This window comes from Peromyscus maniculatus, chromosome 23 (assembly GCF_049852395.1).
Source record: "Peromyscus maniculatus bairdii isolate BWxNUB_F1_BW_parent chromosome 23, HU_Pman_BW_mat_3.1, whole genome shotgun sequence".
Classification (NCBI taxonomy): domain Eukaryota; kingdom Metazoa; phylum Chordata; class Mammalia; order Rodentia; family Cricetidae; genus Peromyscus; species Peromyscus maniculatus.
Window position 1 is genome coordinate 8,613,526 of NC_134874.1, and position 21,038 is coordinate 8,634,563.

General features: G+C 45.7%; 1 protein-coding gene and 1 pseudogene across 2 annotated transcripts in view; one reads left to right on the plus strand and one right to left on the minus strand.

The window, feature by feature from the left end:
• Positions 1–21,038, plus strand: part of Taok3 (TAO kinase 3) — a 179,133-nt gene that overhangs the window by 76,039 nt on the left and 82,056 nt on the right. For both annotated transcript variants that reach the window (XM_015997445.3, XM_006970814.4), the window contains exons 3-6: positions 6,198–6,285; positions 16,460–16,673; positions 18,602–18,673; positions 20,701–20,802. In XM_015997445.3, the coding sequence (XP_015852931.1) occupies positions 16,554–16,673; positions 18,602–18,673; positions 20,701–20,802 (294 nt within the window). In that variant the 5' untranslated portion in view covers positions 6,198–6,285; positions 16,460–16,553. The remainder of the gene's footprint in view (positions 1–6,197; positions 6,286–16,459; positions 16,674–18,601; positions 18,674–20,700; positions 20,803–21,038) is intronic.
• On the minus strand, positions 14,051–14,525 carry LOC102910287 (large ribosomal subunit protein eL29 pseudogene; annotated as a pseudogene).

Below are 21,038 nucleotides of genomic sequence, written 5' to 3' on the forward strand. Positions count from 1 at the left end.
TTCTGATTTGCATCCCTCAGCCCACAGTGGCTCCCAATCCTGTGCATGCTTTCTGCTCATTCGCCTGTCTTCTTCTGAGACCTGTCTGCTTAACCTGTTGGACGATTCGGCTGGTTTTTGCCACTAGAGTTTTTGAGTTGTAGACTCTAGGAATGATGGTAGGAAAATGTTAAAAAGTCTTTGTTTTGTGTATTTCAGCAATAACGCTTCTGTAAGAACAGGAAACTTTGTATACCCCCGCTGCAGTTTGTAACATACAGCAGTCTTGACTCTGAGCCCAGGTGTTTCCAGAAGTGTCCATCGCTCTGCATAGTACACCAATGCCCACTGTGCCAAGTGCGCATGTTCAGTGTTCAGAAGCCTGGCTGCAGTGACATCCGGCTCTACAGTCAGGGCTGCCAGAAACCCCTGGTATTCATTAGCATTTGAGTTCGAATTAATCTCTGGTCGCTGAACACACAGAAATCTCCCTGTACTGCCGACGGGTTCTCTGTGACCCCTGCATTCCGTTACACAGGTTCATCCCGACATCACAGCCCACAGGTCAAGAAATCAGGTGCCAGGGTGGGAGAGACAGCTCAGTGGGTAAGAACACCTGTTCCTCAGTCCTGTAGACCTCAGTTCAAATCCCCAGCAGCCACTTAAAAAGCTGGTCATATTGTGTGTGCCTGTCCCCCCACCATTGTGGGACAGAGACAGGAGGATCCGAGCACGTGCTGGCCAGTGAGAGACTGTGTCTCAAGACACTGATGCCGAGAGTGACAGAGGCTGCCTGGCATCCCGCTCTGCCCCCTGCATGCATGCTGCCCACGAGCACATGCACCTGCGCGCGCGTGTGTGCACGCGTGCACGCACACGTTTAAGGTATAAGGTACAAAGTGTTAGGTAAAGCCTGCCTCAGAACCTACAGCCATGCTCAGTGCTGAGCATGCAGTCCACATTTAATATTCTTGCTGAGTGAATGAATAAATATGTGATGAGTGAATTAACCAAATAACAGAAAACAAGTTTTTAAAAAGAATTGGGGATCTGTAAGAATGGTTGATAATGGATATAGATAAATGTTAATACAAATCATTATTTTGCAATCATTTAGAGCTTTCATATCATGTATTTGATAGCTATATATCATTAAGTTTGTAGTATATCATGAAGACTACAGTTTGGTCAAATCTATTAGAATAATCTGGAATTTGTAAAGCCAGATGAATACCATTTTTGTTCTGTTCTTGATTTTTTTTTCATGTGTATGTGTGCGCGTGTGTCTGTCTATGTGCGTATCACATGAGTGCAGTGCCAGAGAGGCCAGGAGAGGGCGCCAGACAGGGTTTCTCTGTGTAGTTTTGGTGTCTGTCCTGGATCTCTCTCTCTGTAGACCAGGCTGATCTTGAACTCACAAAGATCCCCCTGCCTCTGCTGCCCCCCCCCCCCGGTGCTGGGATTAAAGGTGTGGGCCACCGCTGCCCAGGGAGTACTGTTTATTTTCTGAGATAGATGTAGCATTGATCTCAAGCTTTTGGCCTCCTATCAAAGTAGCAGACAGTACAAAGTTACTCTGTATTCAAGTTAAGGGATCCAGGCTAAAAAAAAAACAGCTCAGTGGCTCAGAGCACTCGCTGCCCTTCCAGGGTACCCAAGTTCGATTCCCAACACCCACATTGCACCTCACAAGTATCTGTAACTCCAGTTTCAGGGAATCTGATACCCTCTTCTGATCTCCTTGGGCACCAGCCACATACATGGTACACATACATAGACACAGGCAAAGCACTCACACACACAAAATAAAAATCCGTGAAGTTAAGGATCTAAGGAATCTATTTTCTTCCCTCTTTCGACCCATCCAGTCAATCAGAACAAGCAATAGCTTTGTTTTGTTGATTTCTTGTTTGTTTGTTTTTGTTTTTGTTTTTAACACACAGATATAGACCTTAGTCTTAAGAAGGGACGGGAAGAATCTTTGTCATATAATTTAATGTCGGTTCTCCCAGAAGCAGGCTAAAGGTTGTCTCTATTATGATAAATCAATAAACGTGGACATTCCGCCATACTTTGGAGGTGGCGCTCAGGTGATTGCAAGGTCCCTTTCCAGCTCTCAAGTGCAGTGGCACACAAGCACGCCACACTATATGATCTTGGTGATGTAAAAGTTAACTGTTGTCTGGTTTCATTGCCAAAATGTAAGTGCCATAAAAAGCAGTTTTCTTACCTCGGAATAACAGTTAGTGGTGGCGGACAGGCCCAGCAGCTAGCAGACCAAGATTCCTGTGACTTTCTTGGCAGGTGACTCTCTTCAAGTCTGTACCTAGGTTGAGTGGTAGGCATGGGGGCATGGTGACCCACACCACTAATTCCAACTTTGAGAAAGCCCTGACTCCTATTTGAACGTCAGTTTTCACTCCTGTCCAAGGAGTAATATGCTTCAGCCCACCCTCTGATGTCCATCTGCCCTCTGATGCCCATCCACCCTCTGATACCCAACCCTGTCTCTGATACGCCAAGCTGTCCTCTAATGCCCCAACCCTCCAGCCCTCCAATGCCTTGCCCCATCCTTTGAAAGCAAATGATGACTAACGGTTGTTTTAAAAGACTGACTTCAGTGTAGACCCCAAGTTGCTGGTCCCCCTCAAGGCTCTCTAACCACACCTCCTTTGATCCTCTTGTGCTGTGCTAAGGGGTGACCCCAGAACCTTGTATGCACTTGGCAAGTGTTTGGCTGTCCAATCACATCCCAAGCCCTCTGGTCATGCATTTATGTGAGAATTTTATATTCATTTTAAAAGATTCATTCTAAATTATTTGTAGGCATTGATGTCTGTGTATATTCACACACATATGTGAGCAGGTATGTGTGAGAGGCAGCTGTGAGCCGCCTGATGTGGGTGCTGAGAACCAAACCCAGGTCCTTGGCAAGATCCGTACCCACTCTTAATCACTGAGCCCACCTCTCCAGCCCTGTATTATTTTCTTAAAGATGTCCCCCAGTTCTCCATTCCATGGGCTGAAGTACCGAATACACATATATACCAAGTGTTAGGAGATCCTCAAGGGCACACTAGACACAGGAACCCAATCTCATATGGCACTAAACTCTTCTGAATTGCCCTCCAAAATGTAACAACTTGGGCTGTATGGAAGTTTGACTCAGGCGTGTGGTTGAGGGGAAACTTTCTAGACTGGGAAATAAGAAATTCTGAGTTTCAGTTTAAGGAAAGACTTCTATGCAGGTGTGGGGTAACAGTTAAGTTCCTGAAACTCAGCATGTTGGAGGAATGAAAAGAAGAGAGAAGGGGAGGGGAAGAGAGGAAGAGGAAGTAAGAAGGGAGGGGGAGAGAGGTGGTATTCCAGTGTGAAGGAAACATTGCCTCTTTCTCCCTTCCTTGATGAAATCCTGTAGGCTTCCTTTCGGCCTCACTGGCTCCTGGTTTGTCTCAGAAGTGGTGTGATTAAGTCATGCCAAAGCTGGGGTTGGAGAGATGGCTCAGAGGTTAAGAGCACTGGCTTCATTTCCAGATGACCCAGGTTCAATTCCCAGCACCCACATGGCAATTCACGACTGTCTGCAACTCCAGTTCCAAGGGATCTGGTACCCTCACGCAGCCATACATGCTGACAAAACCCCAAAGCACATAAAAATAAATACATCTTTTTTTAAAAAAAAAAAAAAGGTAAAGCAATAAAGAGCCTCAGTGAATCATTCTCAAAGTTTCTGGGAAGGGAAGTCATGGAAACGCTGTGTTTCTGTTCTCTGTTTCTCTGTTTCTTCTTTTTTCCCCCCGAGGTCTGTGAACAAGCCACTTACTGGCTTCCCATCGTTGGGAGGCTTCCATTTCTGAGGAACAAGAGTAAACCGTGTTATTTCAGTTGCTGCCGCTGATGAGAGCTAAGCTAGCCAGATTGTTTAGTTGACCCAAGGGCCCAAGACCTGAAAGGCAACATTCTTGGCACTGTCCCCACCCATCACTGTCCATGTGACATTTAAGGTTGCAGGAAGCTGAGGAGGGGAGAGGATTTGCCACATGTCATTTCAGCTAACGCTCAAAGTGAAATCCCCCCCCCCAGGGGAGAATGTATCCAGTTGTGTTTGGAAGGGAGGGTGGGTTTCAGTTCTCATTTTTGGTTCTGATTGAATTGGACAAGAGGAGATTGGTGTGGGTTTTCCTGGATCATCAGCTACTTACTGAGGCCAAAGAGCCCAGCTAGTCCAGCCCTGGGTATATATTCAAGAGAAATAAAAATGTGTCTACTAAAAAAATGTGGGCACAAATGACTGTAACGCCATTGTTCACAACAGCCAACAGGTGGGCACAGCCCAGATGCCCATCAGCTGGTCTGTTGACAGGCAAGCTGTGGTATGCCCACGTCATGGAATGCTATGTGGCATTGACCAGACATGAAACACTGATTCATGCTACATGCTGGCCTATATCACATGAAAGAAGCAGGCTTGGGGTTGGGGATTTAGCTCTCAGTGGTAGAGTGCTTGCCTAGCAAGCACAAGGCCTTGGGTTCGGACCTCAGCTCCAGAAAAAAAGAAAAAAAGAAAAGAAAAGAAAGAAGCAGGCTCCTAAAGAGCACATGTTGTATGAACCTGTTCTCATGAACTCTTAAGAACCAGGAAATGGAAGGAGACAAGCACTGGCTAGTGTTTGCCTAGCATGGAAGGGCGGGAGAGTGCAGATTGTGGGTTTCTAAAAATATTGTTGTGATGGTTGTACAGAACCTGGGAAAACACCAAAAAAAAAAAAAAAACACCGAACTTCTCAGTTGAAATGAGCAGATTAGATATGAGAATTATATTCCAATAAAGCAGGTGTTTTTTTTTTTAATGATAACTCAAGAACACATAGCCCAACCAAGAAGTGAACTGGAAAGTGTACCTTTCTCTGAGGACACTCCAGACACTCCTGAGTATGTTGATCTGTTTGTTTAGCACCGAAGGAAAGAGTTAAAATTAGAGGATAGGCCTGGGGAGGTGGCTCAGTCAGCAAAGTGCTTGCTCTCTACCCACAGAAAAGCCAGGAGTGGGCCAGTGTGTGCGTGGAACCCCAGTGCTGGGGAGGAAGATGGGGGCTCCCTGGAGCTCACTGGCCATCCAGCCATGTCCCATCAGTGAGCTCCTGATGTTGTCTGGATGGATGGATGGATGGATGGATGGATGGATGGATGGATAGATAGATAGATAGATAGATAGATAGATAGATAGATAGATAGATAGATAGATAGATAGATAGATAGACAGATAGATGGGTAAATAGACAGATAGATGGGTAAATAGACAGATAGGTGGGTGGATGGATGGATAGATGGATGGATGGATGGATGGACGGACAGACAGACAGACAGATAGATAGATAGGTAAATAGACAGATAGATGGGTAAATAGACAGATAGATAGGTGGGTAGATGGATGGATGGATGGATTGATAGATAAATGGATGCATAGATAGATAGATAGATAGATAGATAGATAGATAGATAGATAGATAGATAGATAGATAGACAGACAGATAAGGCAGAAGTGATTAAGACACCTGACATCTGGTCTCTACATAGATATACACACACATGTACACACACTCACATCACAAGTTTACTCAGTAGCTTTCACACACTGTCATCGGGAATACCTTGGTTCATGGAGGCTATAGTCAGACTAGACTATCGGGAGAGATCAGCCATGGAGTGACTGATGGTTTAGTGGTTAGGGGAAATCTGGTGCTGAACGCAGCTTGTGACCTCCCATGTGTGTGCTGGGAACCGTACTTGAGCCCTCTGGAAGAGCAGCAGGTTCTCTTAACGGCTAAGCCAGCTCTTTTGCACCTGGTGGGTAGTCTTAAGTCACATGGGATGCCTCCTCTATGTAAACCCTGAGTCTAGTGTCATGTTCATCTCGTGGGAATCTAAGGAGCTCAGGGTGAAAGTTGGATCTCTACATTTGTCATCCCCGCATGACAATTAATGCTTTATACGATTTTGTAAATATTTAAAACCACCACATCATTAGTTTGTTTTTAACAAACAACAAAGGTCTCATTAGGTCACACAGACAGGCATCAAATTCCTGGACTCCAGCCATCCGCAGTCCCCGTCCTCCGGGGTTGCTGGGACCACAGATGTCTGCTACCACGTCCAGCTTCAATGACTCCCTCCCTTCCTTTCTCCTATAATTATCTATTTTCCCATTCCGTCCACAGGTGTGGGAGACAGGAATTGCCAGCGAGAAGAGGTTGCTGCTACAATGAACCTGAGCGATCCTGCGGGTCTTGTGCCACACATCAGAAGGTACTGCGCACTCTTGTGTCTCTGTGATGGAAGGTACTGTGCATGGCTTCCACTTAAGAAAATAGGAACAAGCTATGCTTTCTATGGTGAAATTTTATTGTCTTTGTAAGAACATAAAAGGAGTAAGCACATAAGTAAGAAGATAGTACATTAAATGGCTAGAGAGATGGCTTAGTGGTTAAGAACGTGTTCTGGGGGCTGGAGAGATGGCTCAGAGGTTAAGAGCACCAACTGCTCTTCCAGAGGTCCTGAGTTCAATTCCCAGCAACCACATGGTGGCTCACAACCATCTGTAATGAGATCTGGCGTGCCCTCTTCTGTATACATAATAAATAAATAAATCTTAATAAAAAAAAAAAAAGAACGTGTTCTGCTTTTGCAGAAGACCTCAGTTCTGTTCCCAGCACCCCCATAGCACAGCTCACAACTACCTGTAACTCCAGCTCCAGGAGGTTTGGCGCCCTCTTCTGGCCTCCACTGGCACTGCACCCATGTGTACAAACAGAGACACATGCGCGTACACAATTTACAAAATGAAATAAATTTTTTAAATCTTATATTATTAAAAGTGGTCTTTTTTTTAGGACTGAGGAGATGGCTCAGTCAGCATATTGCTTGCTGTACAAGCATGAAGACCTCACTTTGATCCCCCTAGAACCTTCATAAAAAGCCAGGCATGGTGGCAATGGAGCTGTAATCCCAGCACTGTGGGAACAGAGACAAGAGGCACCCTGAGGCTCACTGGCCATCAGCCTCGCTGAATTGATGAGCTCTGGGTTCAGTATAAGACCATGTCTCAAAAGTAAGATGGAGCCGGGCGGTGGTGGCGCCCGCCTTTAATCCCAGCACCAGCACTCAGGAGGCAGAGGCAGGCGGATCTCTGTGAGTTCGAGGCCAGCCTTGACTACAGAGTAAGATCCAGGACAGGCACAAAGCTACACAAAGAAACCTGTCTCGAAAAACCCAAAAAAAAAAAAAAAGTAAGATGGAGTCGCAGTTGAGGAACAGACCTTTGCTGACTTCCTGCCTCTACATGTACATGGCTGAGCACATCCACACCCATATGAACATGTACACACACACACACACACACACACACACACACACTTTCTTTACAGATTCTCCATATTCTCTGTCAGAGATCATCATAGAGAATCACTTGGTTACAAAAAAATAGTTTGCTGATGCCCTTTTCCAGGAAAATGCACGCATGCACGCACGCACGCACAACACACACACACACACACACACACATACACACACTCAGGCATGCAGACATGAACACATATACATTTATCTATACAGAGAGATGGCACCCGTTTTTACTGTAGTTAGGTTTTAGATTCTGAATTTTGTAAATAGTTTCCATGTTAGATTTCTGTCTCTGTGATGATGTATCTAAACTAATAAACTTATATGGAGAAAATATCTGCCTGGCCCACAGTTTGGGGGTCTCAGTCCACTATCAGTTGGCCCTTTTGATGAGGTGACAGTTCATAACAGGGGTGCGTGGTGAAGGCAAACTTCTCCCTTCATCCCCCAGGAGCAAGAGAAGAACTGAGAGAGAGGTGAAGTTCCACAGCACCTTTCGGAGCAGGGTGACCCCCCCCGACCCAAAGGCCTCCCACCGGGCTCCGCCTCTCCCAGGCACCTCTGTACCCAGTAGCAGCAAACCCACGAGTCTTTGCCATCCGGGGCTTCGGTGTGTGTCGGGGGAGGGGCGCTCAGGATCCAGACTAAAGTAGATTCATACCACTTTCCCAGATGTAATAGGATTTTCAAAACATGTTTTTCTTAATACAGATAAACAAAAAGAAGGGCATTAAACGTTACCCGAAATCCCAGTTCCTGCTTCAGATCCAACACAGGCTACCAAGAAACCCCTACCTGTCAGTTAAAAAGCCGCCATTTTTATGTCCGCAGCACCCCGATAAAGATAATCAAAAGAAATATATATATATATATTTTAATTTAAAGAAAGTGCTTTGGGCTGAGGAGCTGGCTCAGTTACTTTTTTTTTCCCCTTTGGTTTTTCGAGACAGGGTTTCTCTGTGTAGCTTTGCGCCTTTCCTGGAACTCACTTGGTAGCCCAGACTGGCCTCAAACTCACAGAGATTCGCCTGCCTCTGCCTCTCGAGTGCTGGGATTAAAGGCGTGCGCCACCGCCACCCAGCATGTTGTTGGTATTTTTAAGACAAAGTCTCACTATGTAGTGCTGGCTGTCCTGGAACTCACTCTGTAGACCAGGCTGGCCTCAAACTCCCTAGTGCTGGGATTAAAACCATGTGCCACCACTGCCTGGCTAAAGGCCAGTTCTCTGATTGCTTGTGATGTCACATACATTTCCTGTCCTCTGTACCCACTGGTGTCTCGCTTGTGAATTTCCTGTTCGTGTCCTCTGAGTGGGTAAGCGCATGCATGTGTCTCTGTTCCTCCTCTGACACTGACTCTGAGTTCATCTGGACACGTATGTGAAACTATCATCCCCGTGATAATAAACAGATGCTCTGCTGCCCAAAGCTCCTTGGCGCCCCTTCAGCCCTTCCTCTTTGGTCCTTGCCAACAACCACCCTGGCTCAGTAAGTGTGTGTCAGGGCATGTGTGGAGGTCAGAGGTCGACTTCATGAGTTGGTCCTCTCCTTCCTCCTCGTGGCTTCCAGGGATTGAACTCAGGTCAGCGCGCTTATTGGCAAGCATCTTTATCTGCTGAGCCACCTCACCACCTCAGATTTCAGTGGCTTTAACATAATGGTCAGATACTTTTTTTTTTCCTTGAGCCAACTATGGCGATTTGTGTCTTCTGAAGTATTTAGCCATTTCTTCCAAGTCCTTGAATTTCTTTGCACAACATTGTTGAGAAAAGTTCTTCATTACCTTAGTGCCTGTGAAGCTGGACCGGTGTCTCCTCTTTCATTCCTGATTAGTCATTGGTTTCGTCGCTCTTTTTTTTAATTAACAAATAAATTTGATGAGATTAATAAATACAACTCTTTTCCTAAAAGAGTCAGCTTTGCTTTCATTGTCTTTTTTATTTTATTTCAATGATTTCCTCTTTGATCTTCATTGTTTCCTCTGCTCGCTTTAGGTTCAGGGGACTCTTTTTTCTAGGTTTTTATTGTTGTTGTTAACACCCAGTGCCAGCCGAGGCCCCTGACTTGAAACTTTTCCTCCCCTGTGCCTTACATTTCCCTGGAAGGTTAGCAGCCTGATGTGGTTCGGATACATTGTGCCGGCCTTTGCTTTTCTTTTTACATGTATTCCATTGTGTTTCCTTTTGAGACAGAGTCTCACTCTGCAGCCCAGGCTGGCCTCAACAATCCCATTTCAGGCTCTTGGGTACTAAGGTTGCAGGCTACCCCACCCCACCCTACCCCCAGCCGGGCTTGCCTTTTCAATCCAGTCCAAATGGGTTCTTATTTCTCTCTTCATTTGCTCTTTAACCCATGAATTATTCTTTTCAAGATGTATTTATTTTTATTTTATTTTATGTATGGGTGTTTTGCCTGCATGTGTACTTGGGCACTATATGCATGCCTGGTACCCACAGAGGCCAGGAGAGGGCATCAGATCCCCTGGAACTGGGGTTACAGATTAGTGTGAGCTGTCACGTGGGTGCTGGGAACTGAACCCCGGGTCCTCTGGAAGAGCAGCCAGTGATCTTATCTGCTGAGCCCTCTCTCCAGCCGTTGTCTTTTAAAAAGTATTGTAATAGGGGGCTGGAGAGATGGCTCAGAGGTTAAGAGAACTGACTGCTTTTCCAGAGGTCCTGAGTTCAATTCCCAGTAACCACATGGTGGCTCACAACCATCTGTAATGAGATCTGGTGCCCTCTTCTGGCCTGCAGTCAGAACACTGTATACATAATAAATAAATAAATCTTTTAAAAAAAAAGTATTGTAATAGAATATCTGTACTTATTCTTTGATAAGTTCATATCATGTAAGCAGTGCATCTTAACCCCACGCACCCCCATCCAGTTAGTTTTTAACCACATATTTTAAGGTCCTGTTCTGTGGAACGTACACACTTGGGATCATTATATTCTCTAATGGATCCATGCCTTTCGCGTTATCAATATCATCAATGCCCTTCATTATCAATAGTGACCTGCTTTGAAATCTCCTCATGGTAGTAGCAAACTCGGCTCTCTTTCCAGCAGGCTTATGTCCTCTGTCCCTTGACTTTCAGCTTCTTTGTGTTTTATATTTGAAGTGCATATGTATTTATAGGTGATTTGTGTATACATGTAGTCTGTGCTGAAATGGGTGCTAGTGATGTACCCTTTCAGCCCAGTGCAGAATTTTTATAACAACACACGCCAGCTTCTCCCCTCTGTCCCAGTCTTGGGGCTGTCACATTCTATGCCCCACAGCTCACGCTGCATCGTGATTTCTGTTGAAACAATTGACTGTGCTTTAAAGAAATGTGCGAAATGGGAAACCTCTATGTCTGTATACTATGTGAGTTCCCGCTGCCCGGGGTACCCATGGAGGCCAAAGAGACGGTTGCATCCCCTAGAACTGTAGTTACCCCGGTCCCCTGGAAGTACAACCAGTGCTCTTCGCCGGAGACACTCCTCCAGCCCCTCACCACAAGTTTGCACAGTTTTCTGTCACGCACCTTGGTGTCATGCCCTTCATGTGTTTTGTCCCCGACTCTCCCTAGACATCTGCAGATCTCTGAGTTTCTGATTCTCACCAGTTTGTGAATGTTCCCACCGTGACTTCTCCAAAGAAATGTGTTTTGCACAAAAATTTATTTTGTTTTTACCTTATTTTTCTATCTGACTTGTTTACTTCATGTGTATGAGTGTCTTGCCTGCATGTATGTCTGTGTACCACATGCATGCCTGCTCCTTACAGAGTCCAGAAGAGGGCATCAGATCCCCTGGAACTGGAGTTACATACAGTTGTGAGCAGCCGTGTGGGTGCTGGGAACCAAACCCAGGGCCTCCGGAAGAACAGCCAGTGCTCTTAACCACTGAGCCGTCTCTCCAGCTCCATTTATTTTACTTTCTTAACAGATCTTCCTCTCCTTTAGGGATGCCAGCTAGACATACTCAAGGCTGCAGGAAGGTGTCCCCAGCTGAGGGATGCTCAGCTGTTTGCCCCCTTCCTTTTTTTCTTCCTTCATTCACCTTCTATTTTTCATTTGGATTTCATAGATTCATTCAAAAACGTTCACTAATATTTTTTTCCACTTTGCATTCCGTTCAACACATTCTTATCCCAGACATGGCTGGCTTCCCCCAGTGTGGGCTCTTTCAGTCTCTCCATCCTGTATGCCTCTGCTGTAAGTGTTCCTTGTTCTGCTTTTTAACACGTGGGCTCCCGTCCTGTTTACTGTCCTTGTGTTATCTCAAGTTCAAGGGCAGTGTGGGCAACAGAGTGAGTTCCAGATAGCATTTTCTCCAGTTTCGGGTGGCCTTGTCCTGGGCTGACATAGCTTCCTCGATGCCAGTCCACACTGCAGATGTGGGGGACACCGCCTGTGGGTCCCCACACCCTCTCCTGTGCTGTTCCCTTGTATTGGAGTTGTACCCTGTGAACACTAACCACCAGGGTCACCTCAGATTCTCACGGTCCCCCAGCCTCTACCCACACCCCCTGGAAACCGTCCCCGGGCGCACACTGGAGTTCTTGTGGCTTGCATCTGCTTCTTATGTCAGGGATCTTTGGCCATGGCCTGGCAGCCACAGTCTTCAAATACCATCCTACATGTGTTTCATCTAATGCTTTGACTGTTTCAGGTGACAGGAAATAAAATAAATCAAGTGCTCATTCCTCCATCTCAGCTAGAGCCAGAAATCTCCTCATTCTACTTTTGAGCTTATTAATTATGAGTAGTCAAGTTTATTGTTATGAATGATTGTTAGTAACTTAGTTTAGTCCTAACTGAAGCCAAAGCATTCAGAAATTCAAAACACACTTCAGCAACTGAATTGCAGTTGCTAGATCTCTCTGGTTTTCTTTTCTTTTCTTTTTTTGTTTGTTTGTTTGTTTTTTCAAGACAGTTATTCTCTGTGTAACTTTGGAGCCTTTCCTGGATCTCACTCTGTAGACCAGGCTGGCCTTGAACTCACAGAGATCCGCCTGCCTCTGCCTCCCAAGTGCTGGGATTAAAGGCATGTGCCACCACTGCCCAGCATCTCTCTGGTTTTCTTAAGGGGGTCCCATCCACTTCCTGCAGGGCAGTCTCCAGAAAGGCCCTTTCATCTGTTCATCTGGGAGCCCTTCCTGTCAGGAACGAGGAAGGCAAACCCACTCTGAGCCGTCCTGTGTGTCTTCAGTTATCTGACTGATGGGTTCTAGTTCAGTTCCTTCCCCAGAAGTAGGGATGTGGTGGCTCTGCACCTGATTGTCAGTGTCTAAAGATGAGAGGACCATTGCCCGAGAGGACAGGTACAGCGTTAGCGAGCCAGACCCTTCCTACTCAAAGCCTTTGGTGGCACCCTGGTCCACACAGCATCAAGTCCAGATTTCTTAGCTCGGCTTAAAGGCCTTTTGTGGGTTTTTTTTTTTTTTTTTTCTTGGCTTAAAACCAGCTTTGTCGCCGGGCGGTGGTGGCGCACGCCTTTAATCCCAGCACTCGGGAGGCAGAGGCAGGCGAATCTCTGTGAGTTCGAGGCCAGCCTGGGCTACCAAGTGAGTTCCAGGAAAGGCACAAAACTACACAGAGAAACCCTGTCTCAAAAAACCAAAAAAAAAAAAAAAAAAAAACCAGCTTTGTATTTTCTGCTCCCAACTCTCCCACCAATTCATAGTAAATGAACTACATTTCTTTTCCCTAAGAAGGCTTGGCTTTTTGATTTGTAAGTTAAAAAAAAAAAAAAAATAGACCAGACCAGCCTTCTAAACACTTATATTGAGAGACACTTTGGTTTGTAGCGGTCAACTGCTTTGTCCTTGGGGTGTCTGTTACTTTGCTTGACCCAAGTCCTTTATTTATTAATTAATTAATAATTTTTTTGTCATGTTTTGTTTTTCAAGACAGGATTTCTCTGTGTAGTTTTGGTGCCTGACCTGGCTCTCGCTCTGTAGACCAGGCTGGCCTCGAACTTGCAGAGATCCACCTGGCTCTGCCTCCCGAGTGCTGGGATTAAAGGTGTGCGCCACCACTGCCCATCGATCCCATGTCCTTTATAAAATCCAGGATGACATGGATTCTGACCCTAACGCTCAGCCCAGTGCAATGTTGTTAAAGCACTAAGCATGCAGTGAGTGTTTTGTTCAAAGAAAAAATGGGTCCAGCTGATGGGTAGATAGGTGATTAGGTTGTTCACCAACATTTACTAATGATTCCAGTAAACTGAGGGCATGACGCCGTGTGCACTGTGACCCCAGACTGTCACAGCACAAGAGGACATGTGTCTGCCAACACCGTCACCTCCACTTCCTTAACAAGTGACCTTTTAGAATTCAAGAATATCATATTTTGAAGAAAAATCGATTTACTGGCTAATAACTAAATGTGTGGCCTGGTTAGCCAGGGGTCAAGGAAGAGACAGTCTATACCATAATTAGGTCAAACAGAAATAAGTGGTTATTTGTGTGTAGGAGAGGTTATTTAGAATACAACGACAGAGGGAAAGTAACACCCCAGTAGTTTTCAGACATCAAGGAAAAGAATAGAATTGGCACAGAATGAACTTGTTTTTGGGTTTTTTTTGGGGGGGGGGGTGTTTTGTTTTTAACAGATCCTGCCTCAAGTTTATTTGTAAAAACAGCATGGGGTCCTGATCATCTGCAAATCTGTGTCACACCAGTCCATCTGTCTGGCAGACAGAAACCTTTCTATGGGGCCTTCACAGGGGCCTGGGCACCTTTGGGAGCCTGAGCTGGAGCTGAGGCCTCTGCCTTGGTTTGAGCCTTGGGCTTTGGCTGGCAGAGCCTATGACCCTTGGCCATGTAGCTTCTAATCTGCTTCCACAGCTTGGGGTGAGTGATGAAAGCGAGATGGCTGAGCTTGCTGCTGGGGCCCTTTGGTGCCTTGGGCTTCACAAGGGCCTTGGTGGCCTCTGCACGTGCACTCACTGCCTTTGAATTGTTGGCCTGCATCTTCTTCAGGCCTTTCTTGTGCTTCTTGGCAAAGCGAATGTTCCTCAGGAACTTGGGGTCCACCCCCTTAAGAGATTGGTATCTTTGTGACCCGGGTTTCTTGATACCATTTCTGTGCCATTTTCGAGATTGGTTGTGTGTGGTGTGGTTCTTGGACTTGGCCATGTCTGAACGGTAACCGGCAGCTCCCCAAGCGCCAGGGACTGGAAGAGAAAGAGCCAGAATGAACTTGTGTTCATTCACATCAACACACAGACGGGCGTCCAATGGCATCCTGCTACTCTTGGGCTCTTCCAGTCTTCCAGCGGCCTCTCTGAGTGGGTGTGGCCATGGGCTCCGGTTTATGGCAGTTTGTTGGGTCACCTGAGCGCCTTGCTGCAAGAAAGCATCACATGCCGGTCCAGACGTGGACCTTCCTGTACCATCTAGAGCTGGACCCAACTGGCTCTGCCCCATCATACCCCATCCAGAGCTGGACCCAACTGGCTCCGCCCCATCATACCCCATCCAGAGCTGGACCCAACTGGCTCCGCCCCATCATACCCCATCCAGAGCTGGATCCAACTGGCTCCGCCCCATCATACCCCATCCAGAGCTGGACCCAACTGGCTCCGCCCCATCATATCTCAATCAACTTAGGACATTTTTAGCATCCTGATGGCCCAGTTGCCAGCTTGATTTGTCCCTGAGCACACTTCCTGGGTAGCCAGTAGTCTCTCCTTTTTTACCTGTTCTGGAAATCTTATGTAGATAATGTCATACATGTGTGGTCTCTTATGGCTGGCTTTGTTCACTTAACACAATGCTTACAAGATCCATTCATGTCGGAGCATAGACCACAACTTTAGTCCTTTTTTTTTTTTTTCTTTTCTTTTTTGAGACAGAGTCTCATGAAGCCCACACTGCCATCAAACTCACTATAAACCAAGGGTGATTCAACTCAGTTCCCCTGCTTCTACTTCCCAGGTGCTGGGAATACCGGTGTCCTCCACCATGCCTCGCCCTTTATTCCCCCTATGGCTATTATATTCCATATTCCATTGCATGGGTTACTACATTTTATTTATTCACAAGTTAACAGGCATTGGGTTATTTCTGATTAGGAATAATGCCACTCTGAAACATATCAGATTTTGTATGGATATCTTTTCCTTTCTCTTGGGTATGTACTTAACAGTGTTATTTTTTTTTCAGTTGTATGTGTATGTGTGTGTATGTGCTTGAAAAGCCAGGTGGATATAGGATCCCCTGGAGCTGGAATTATAGGTGTGGTTGTGAGCCCCCTAACATGGGTGCTAGGAATGGAACTCAGGTTCTCTAGAAGAGCAACATATGCTCTTAACCCTTTAGTTCCATGGAGCAGAATTCCTTAGGCAAATGCTAACTTCAGGTACTAGATTTTGTTTGTTTGGTTGATTGATTGGTTGGTTTTTGTTTTGTTTTGTTTTTGTTTTTTTTTAATGAACTCTTGTTCCCAAGATGTCTGTGCCATTCCGCATTCCTGCCTGCTGGGACAGAGAGCCCTGTCTGCCCCTGCCTTCCTTCCCCAGTTCCCAGTTCCCAGTACTTGTCTGTTTTTATAGCTGTCTCAGCACAAAATGGTTTTGGCTTTGGGTTTTAATTTTTGTTTCTGATGAAGATGTAACTTTTTTTTTTTTTAAAGAAAAGTCTATTAAACTCCTATGCCAGTTTTTAAATTTGGGTTTCTTGTTCTTTTACTGTTGAGTTGTAAGATAAAGATACTTATTACATGCTATTCTCTCTGTTTGGAGTGAGTGAGTGCATACACCCCACAGTGTACTTGTGGAGGTCAGGAAGGAGACTTGCAGGAGTCAGTTCTCTCCTGCCTGTGGGTTCTGGCAATGGAACGCAGGTCTTTAGCCTTGGTAGCAAGCGCCTTTACCTGCTGAGCCATCTCATTGGCCGGGATAAGTACTTTTTAACGTTCATTTTTGTTTGTATTGTCTTGGTTTTTTTTTTTTTTTTTTTTTTTTAGCTGAGGATCGAACCCAGGGCCTTGCACTACCACTGAGCTACATCCCCAAGCCTGTGTTTGTATTGTTGTCATCCAAACAGTGTGTTAGGAAGAACTGACCGACAAATCTCATTTTCTGCAGGGACTGAAGGTCTCTAAGAGCAAAAGCAGTGGTCAATGAGAGAGACCAAAGGACTGGGCCGCCGAAAAGCACTGCGCTTGCCCCACTGGCCACCATGCGGAAAGGAGTGCTGAGGGACCCAGAGATTGCCGATCTCTTCTACAAAGATGACCCCGAAGAGCTTTTTATCGATTTGCATGAGATCGGACATGGGAGCTTCGGAGCCGTGTACTTTGTAAGTAACGGGTCGACGGGGTAGAGTAGGTTCAGAAAGAGGGATCCCCGTGGTCTGCTGCAGAACACACTTGTGTTCCGGGTAGAGATGCGCGGTCATTGCTTGCTGAAGGCAGTTCCGGAGCACGAGGCTCTACTCCAGCGGCTGTAAGGCGAAGTGATAAGCGTGAAGTCGAGCCCCATGTGTTTCCTGGACATGCCAAGTTCCTTCAGCCTCTGTTCTCTGTCCCTTCACCCCAAAGCCTCTAAAGCCTGCACCCCAACCTCGGAGCCCTTGCTTGTCCAGCAGGATTCAGTAAACGTTACTTCCACAAGACGGTTTTTCCTATTCAGCCCTCCACCTCTTAACAGCCTGTTTATGTTTAGATACATGCTAGCAGAATGCCTAGTCATTTATGTCCCTCACCCTAAATTACGCACCATGACAACAGGGGTCTGTCTGTCCATCTCATTCATTACTGTGTTTCTAGGGACTAATATAATGTCTGCCAGTGGTAGGACTTAAGTAAATGTAGGGGAATGGATGGGTGGGGCTCACTGGCCGCCAGTCTAGCTCCAGGTCCAGTGAGTGACCCCATCTCAAGGGAATTAGGTGAAAAGTGACAGAGCTGGACACTCTTTCTTCCACTTGCCTCCACACGCGCATCTACACATACACATGTACGCACATACATGTCCAAAGCACCTTTGTGTGTCTACAAGAAAATCAACATGGAAATTGTTTCCAAATTCCCGGTCCCAGAGAAAGCGCGCACTGTGAGGTCTAATTAGGATGGCTCTGTAGATGGAGGAAAGCAACGGCAAACAGCGTTGACTCTACATTTCCTTAATGAGCGATTACTCAGTGGCACTGTCCAATTCCACCCAAGTCTCTTCTCCTCTCTCCTGCTCCCTGACCCCGGGGTGGTGGAACCCAGGCCTCACACGCTGGCCAAGTGCTCTCCCACCAAGCTAGACCTCTACCCTGTTTTCTCCTTATAAATGTGACAGGCATGTACTATGCATCATTGTTTGTTTGTTTGTTTGTTTGTGGTTCTGGGCTGGAACCCAGGGCCTCACTCATGCTAAGCAAGTACTCTACCAGAACAAGATTTTGTTTTCAGTGAAAGTCTATATATAGCTTCTAAATCAATAATTACCTTATATGTGCCTTTCTGAAGCCCTTCAGAATTGGAAACAATTAACTAGTAGATGCCTTTTATAACAAATCCTGTCACCTTAGTGAGTCTATAAATTTTTTTTAATGTGTATTCATTTTCCCTACACTTCAGCATCAGGTACCTGGGGTTAAAGAGCCTATGTCTTGGCTAGCTACTGAATAGTAGAGCAAGAAACATGGGTGTGTGTGCATTTGTCTGTGGATTGCCTGGTTCTTTTCCTAAGATTTATTTATTTATTTTATTTTGTATGTGTGAGTATGTCCGGTGTATGCAATACCCACAGAGGCCAGAAGAGGGTGCCAGATCCCCGGGAACTGGAGTTAGGATGCTTTGAACCTCCCTGTGGGTGCTGGGAACCGACCCCAGGTCTCTGAGAGCACCAGAGCTTTTACCTGCCGAGCCCTCTCTCCAGCATGATTAGTTATTTCACTTCATGGCTGGTCTCTCAGCTGGTTCTCCATTCATTGTCCAGCATCTAAGATGGTGAATCCCAACGTTTATAAATTTGCTTTTCTTCCGTTTGACCATGTGTTTTCTTCAAGTCCTGTTACAACTCTCACACGTCATACACATGTTATTACAGCAAGGAATTCGAGCAGCCGTTCCCATGAAGTCAGGGTGGAGGGGCGCTCTAGCCCGTCACAGGGAATGTCTTTAAGAACGACTTTGCAGAGATGTGAGGACAAATGCTGCAAGCTCCAGTCCAGTGCTTGAGTTAAGGTGACTGGACATCGTAACTCTTTCTTTTTCTTCCCCTCTCTTATCACAGGCAACAAATGCTCACACCAACGAGGTGGTTGCAGTTAAGAAAATGTCCTACAGTGGGAAGCAGACCCATGAGGTAAGACAGCCCCATGCCTCCACAGATGTGTCAAGTTAGGATGAGGTTAGCCAAGTCCTGAACTCTGGCATCCCACACAGAGGAGGGCAGCTAGTCCCCAGGGCCACCATGTGTATTTCAAACCTCACTGGAAGGGATGGTCCTCTGTTCTCATCACAAGGATATGGTTAGTGTCTGAGATGATGAACGTGCTAGACACCATCTCAGGGTAAATGCAGTACAGAGCTGTAGAGAGTACCCATCAGCCCATATGATTAGTATGTGTTCAATAAACATAAAACAAAGCTTTCGAAAGATGTAATCCATAGAAGTTACCTAAGTATTTATCACAATGCTGTTCTTTGTGGGGGTTTCCCCCCCCCCCCCTTTTAAGCTCACGGACAATTTTTTTAAAAGATTTATTTATTTTATGTATATGAGCGCTCTATCTGCATGTCTGCCTTATGCCAGAAGAGGGCACCAGATCTCACCACAAATGGCTGTGAGCCACCATGTGGTTGCTGGGAATTGAACTCAGGACCTCTAGGAGAATATCCAGTGCTCTTAACCATTGAACCAATCCTCTATCCCCAAAAATTAACTTATTTTTATGTTCTTTAAAAGATTTATTGTTCATTTATTTATTCTGTATGCAATGTTCTGTCTGCATAAATCCCTGCAGGCCAGAAGAGAGCATCAGATCCCATTATAGATGGTTGTGAGCCACCATGTGGTTGCTGGGAATTGAACTCAGCCCTTGCTCAAGGATAATTTTATAAGAGTTTTAAAGAGAACCGGAGAGATGGCTCAGGAGTTAAGAGCTGCTCTTCCAGAGGACCTGGGTTCAATTCCCAGCACTCACATGGCAGCTCACCACTGTCTGTAACTCCAGTTCCAGGGTATCCAACACCCTCACACAGAGTATATACAGACAAAACACCAGTGCACATAAAATAAATAAATAGATAGATCTTTAGGGGTTGGGGATTTAGCTCAGTGGTAGAGTGCTTGCCTAGCAAATACAAGGCCCTGGGTTCGGTCCTCAACTCCAGGAAAAACAAACAAACAAACAAACAAACTGCCAAGGAAGACAAACTGTAAACCTCAGTAGCTGCCCATAAGAGAGAGAGCATGGAGACAAGAAAAAAACAAAACAAAACAAAAAAAAAGCTACCATTTGAGCTGGCATAGAAGTCAGGCACATAACAGACGGGGGGGGGGGGGGGGGGGGGGGGGGGGCCGCTCTAGAGCAGCGTTTCTCAACCTGTGGCTGCGACCCCTTGGAATCAACCGACCCTTTCCTAGGGGGTCTCACGTCAGATGAGACTCATCATGACATCCTGCGTGTCAGATGTTTACAATGATTTCATGGCTGGGGGGGGGGGTCACCGCAACATGAGGAACTGTACTAAAGGGTCATAGCATTAGGAAGGGTGAGAACCACTGCTGCAGGGAAACAGCTAAGAGTCTCAAAGTGTTAGGGAAAGATACAGGCCAGGCAGCGGGGGTGCAGGCCTTTAATCCCAGCACTCGGAAGGCAGAGGCAGGTGGATCTCTGAGTTTGCAGCCAGCCTGGTCTACAGAGAGGATTCCAGGACAGCCAGGGCTACACAGAGAAGCCCTGTCTCAGAAAGAAAAAGAAAGGAAGAGAAAAGACCCAGAAAGATGAAAAGGGAATTAGGCTTTTCTGGGTTACTCAGTGAGTGGGCCGGCTTCGGAAGCCGGAACCCGGAACACCGCTGACCACATGTTGTCTCTGTGGGGTCTCTAGCAACGCTTCTTGGTATTGCATCTAAGCAACAACTTTCCAGCGTAGAACATGGACTTACGTAGTGGTTTGATTCTGATATATTTGATGAGAGATTTGGACCTTGTGCTATATTAAAACTATAGCACAAGGTAATTAGCTGGTTCATTTATTAAAATTTACCTTATGTCCTTCTAACACAGAAGAAGAAATTTATAAAATGTATTGATCTATGTATATACACACTTGATACATACTGTTTTCAGTCTGATAGTTAAAACCGTTTTTCTGATTTCTATAGAAATGGCAAGATATTCTTAAGGAAGTTAAATTTTTACAACAGTTGAAGCATCCAAACACCATCGAGTACAAAGGTTGTTATTTAAAAGAGCATACTGCTTGGGTAAGTCAGAGAGTCTCTATTTTCTTTTTTCTGTTAATTTCTTAATTATTTATTTGAACTATAAAATTATGAGCCCTGTTTCTGCCCCCTTTGACTTTTGGAATTGCTGATTTAACACTTATCAGTGCTCACCAGCTTGCATTATGGTATGTATTCCCCAAGATGAAATATACCAGTCTTGCCTATTGGAAACATCATTCGGGAAAACATTTAGCAAAGGGATGGGGAAAAGTTAA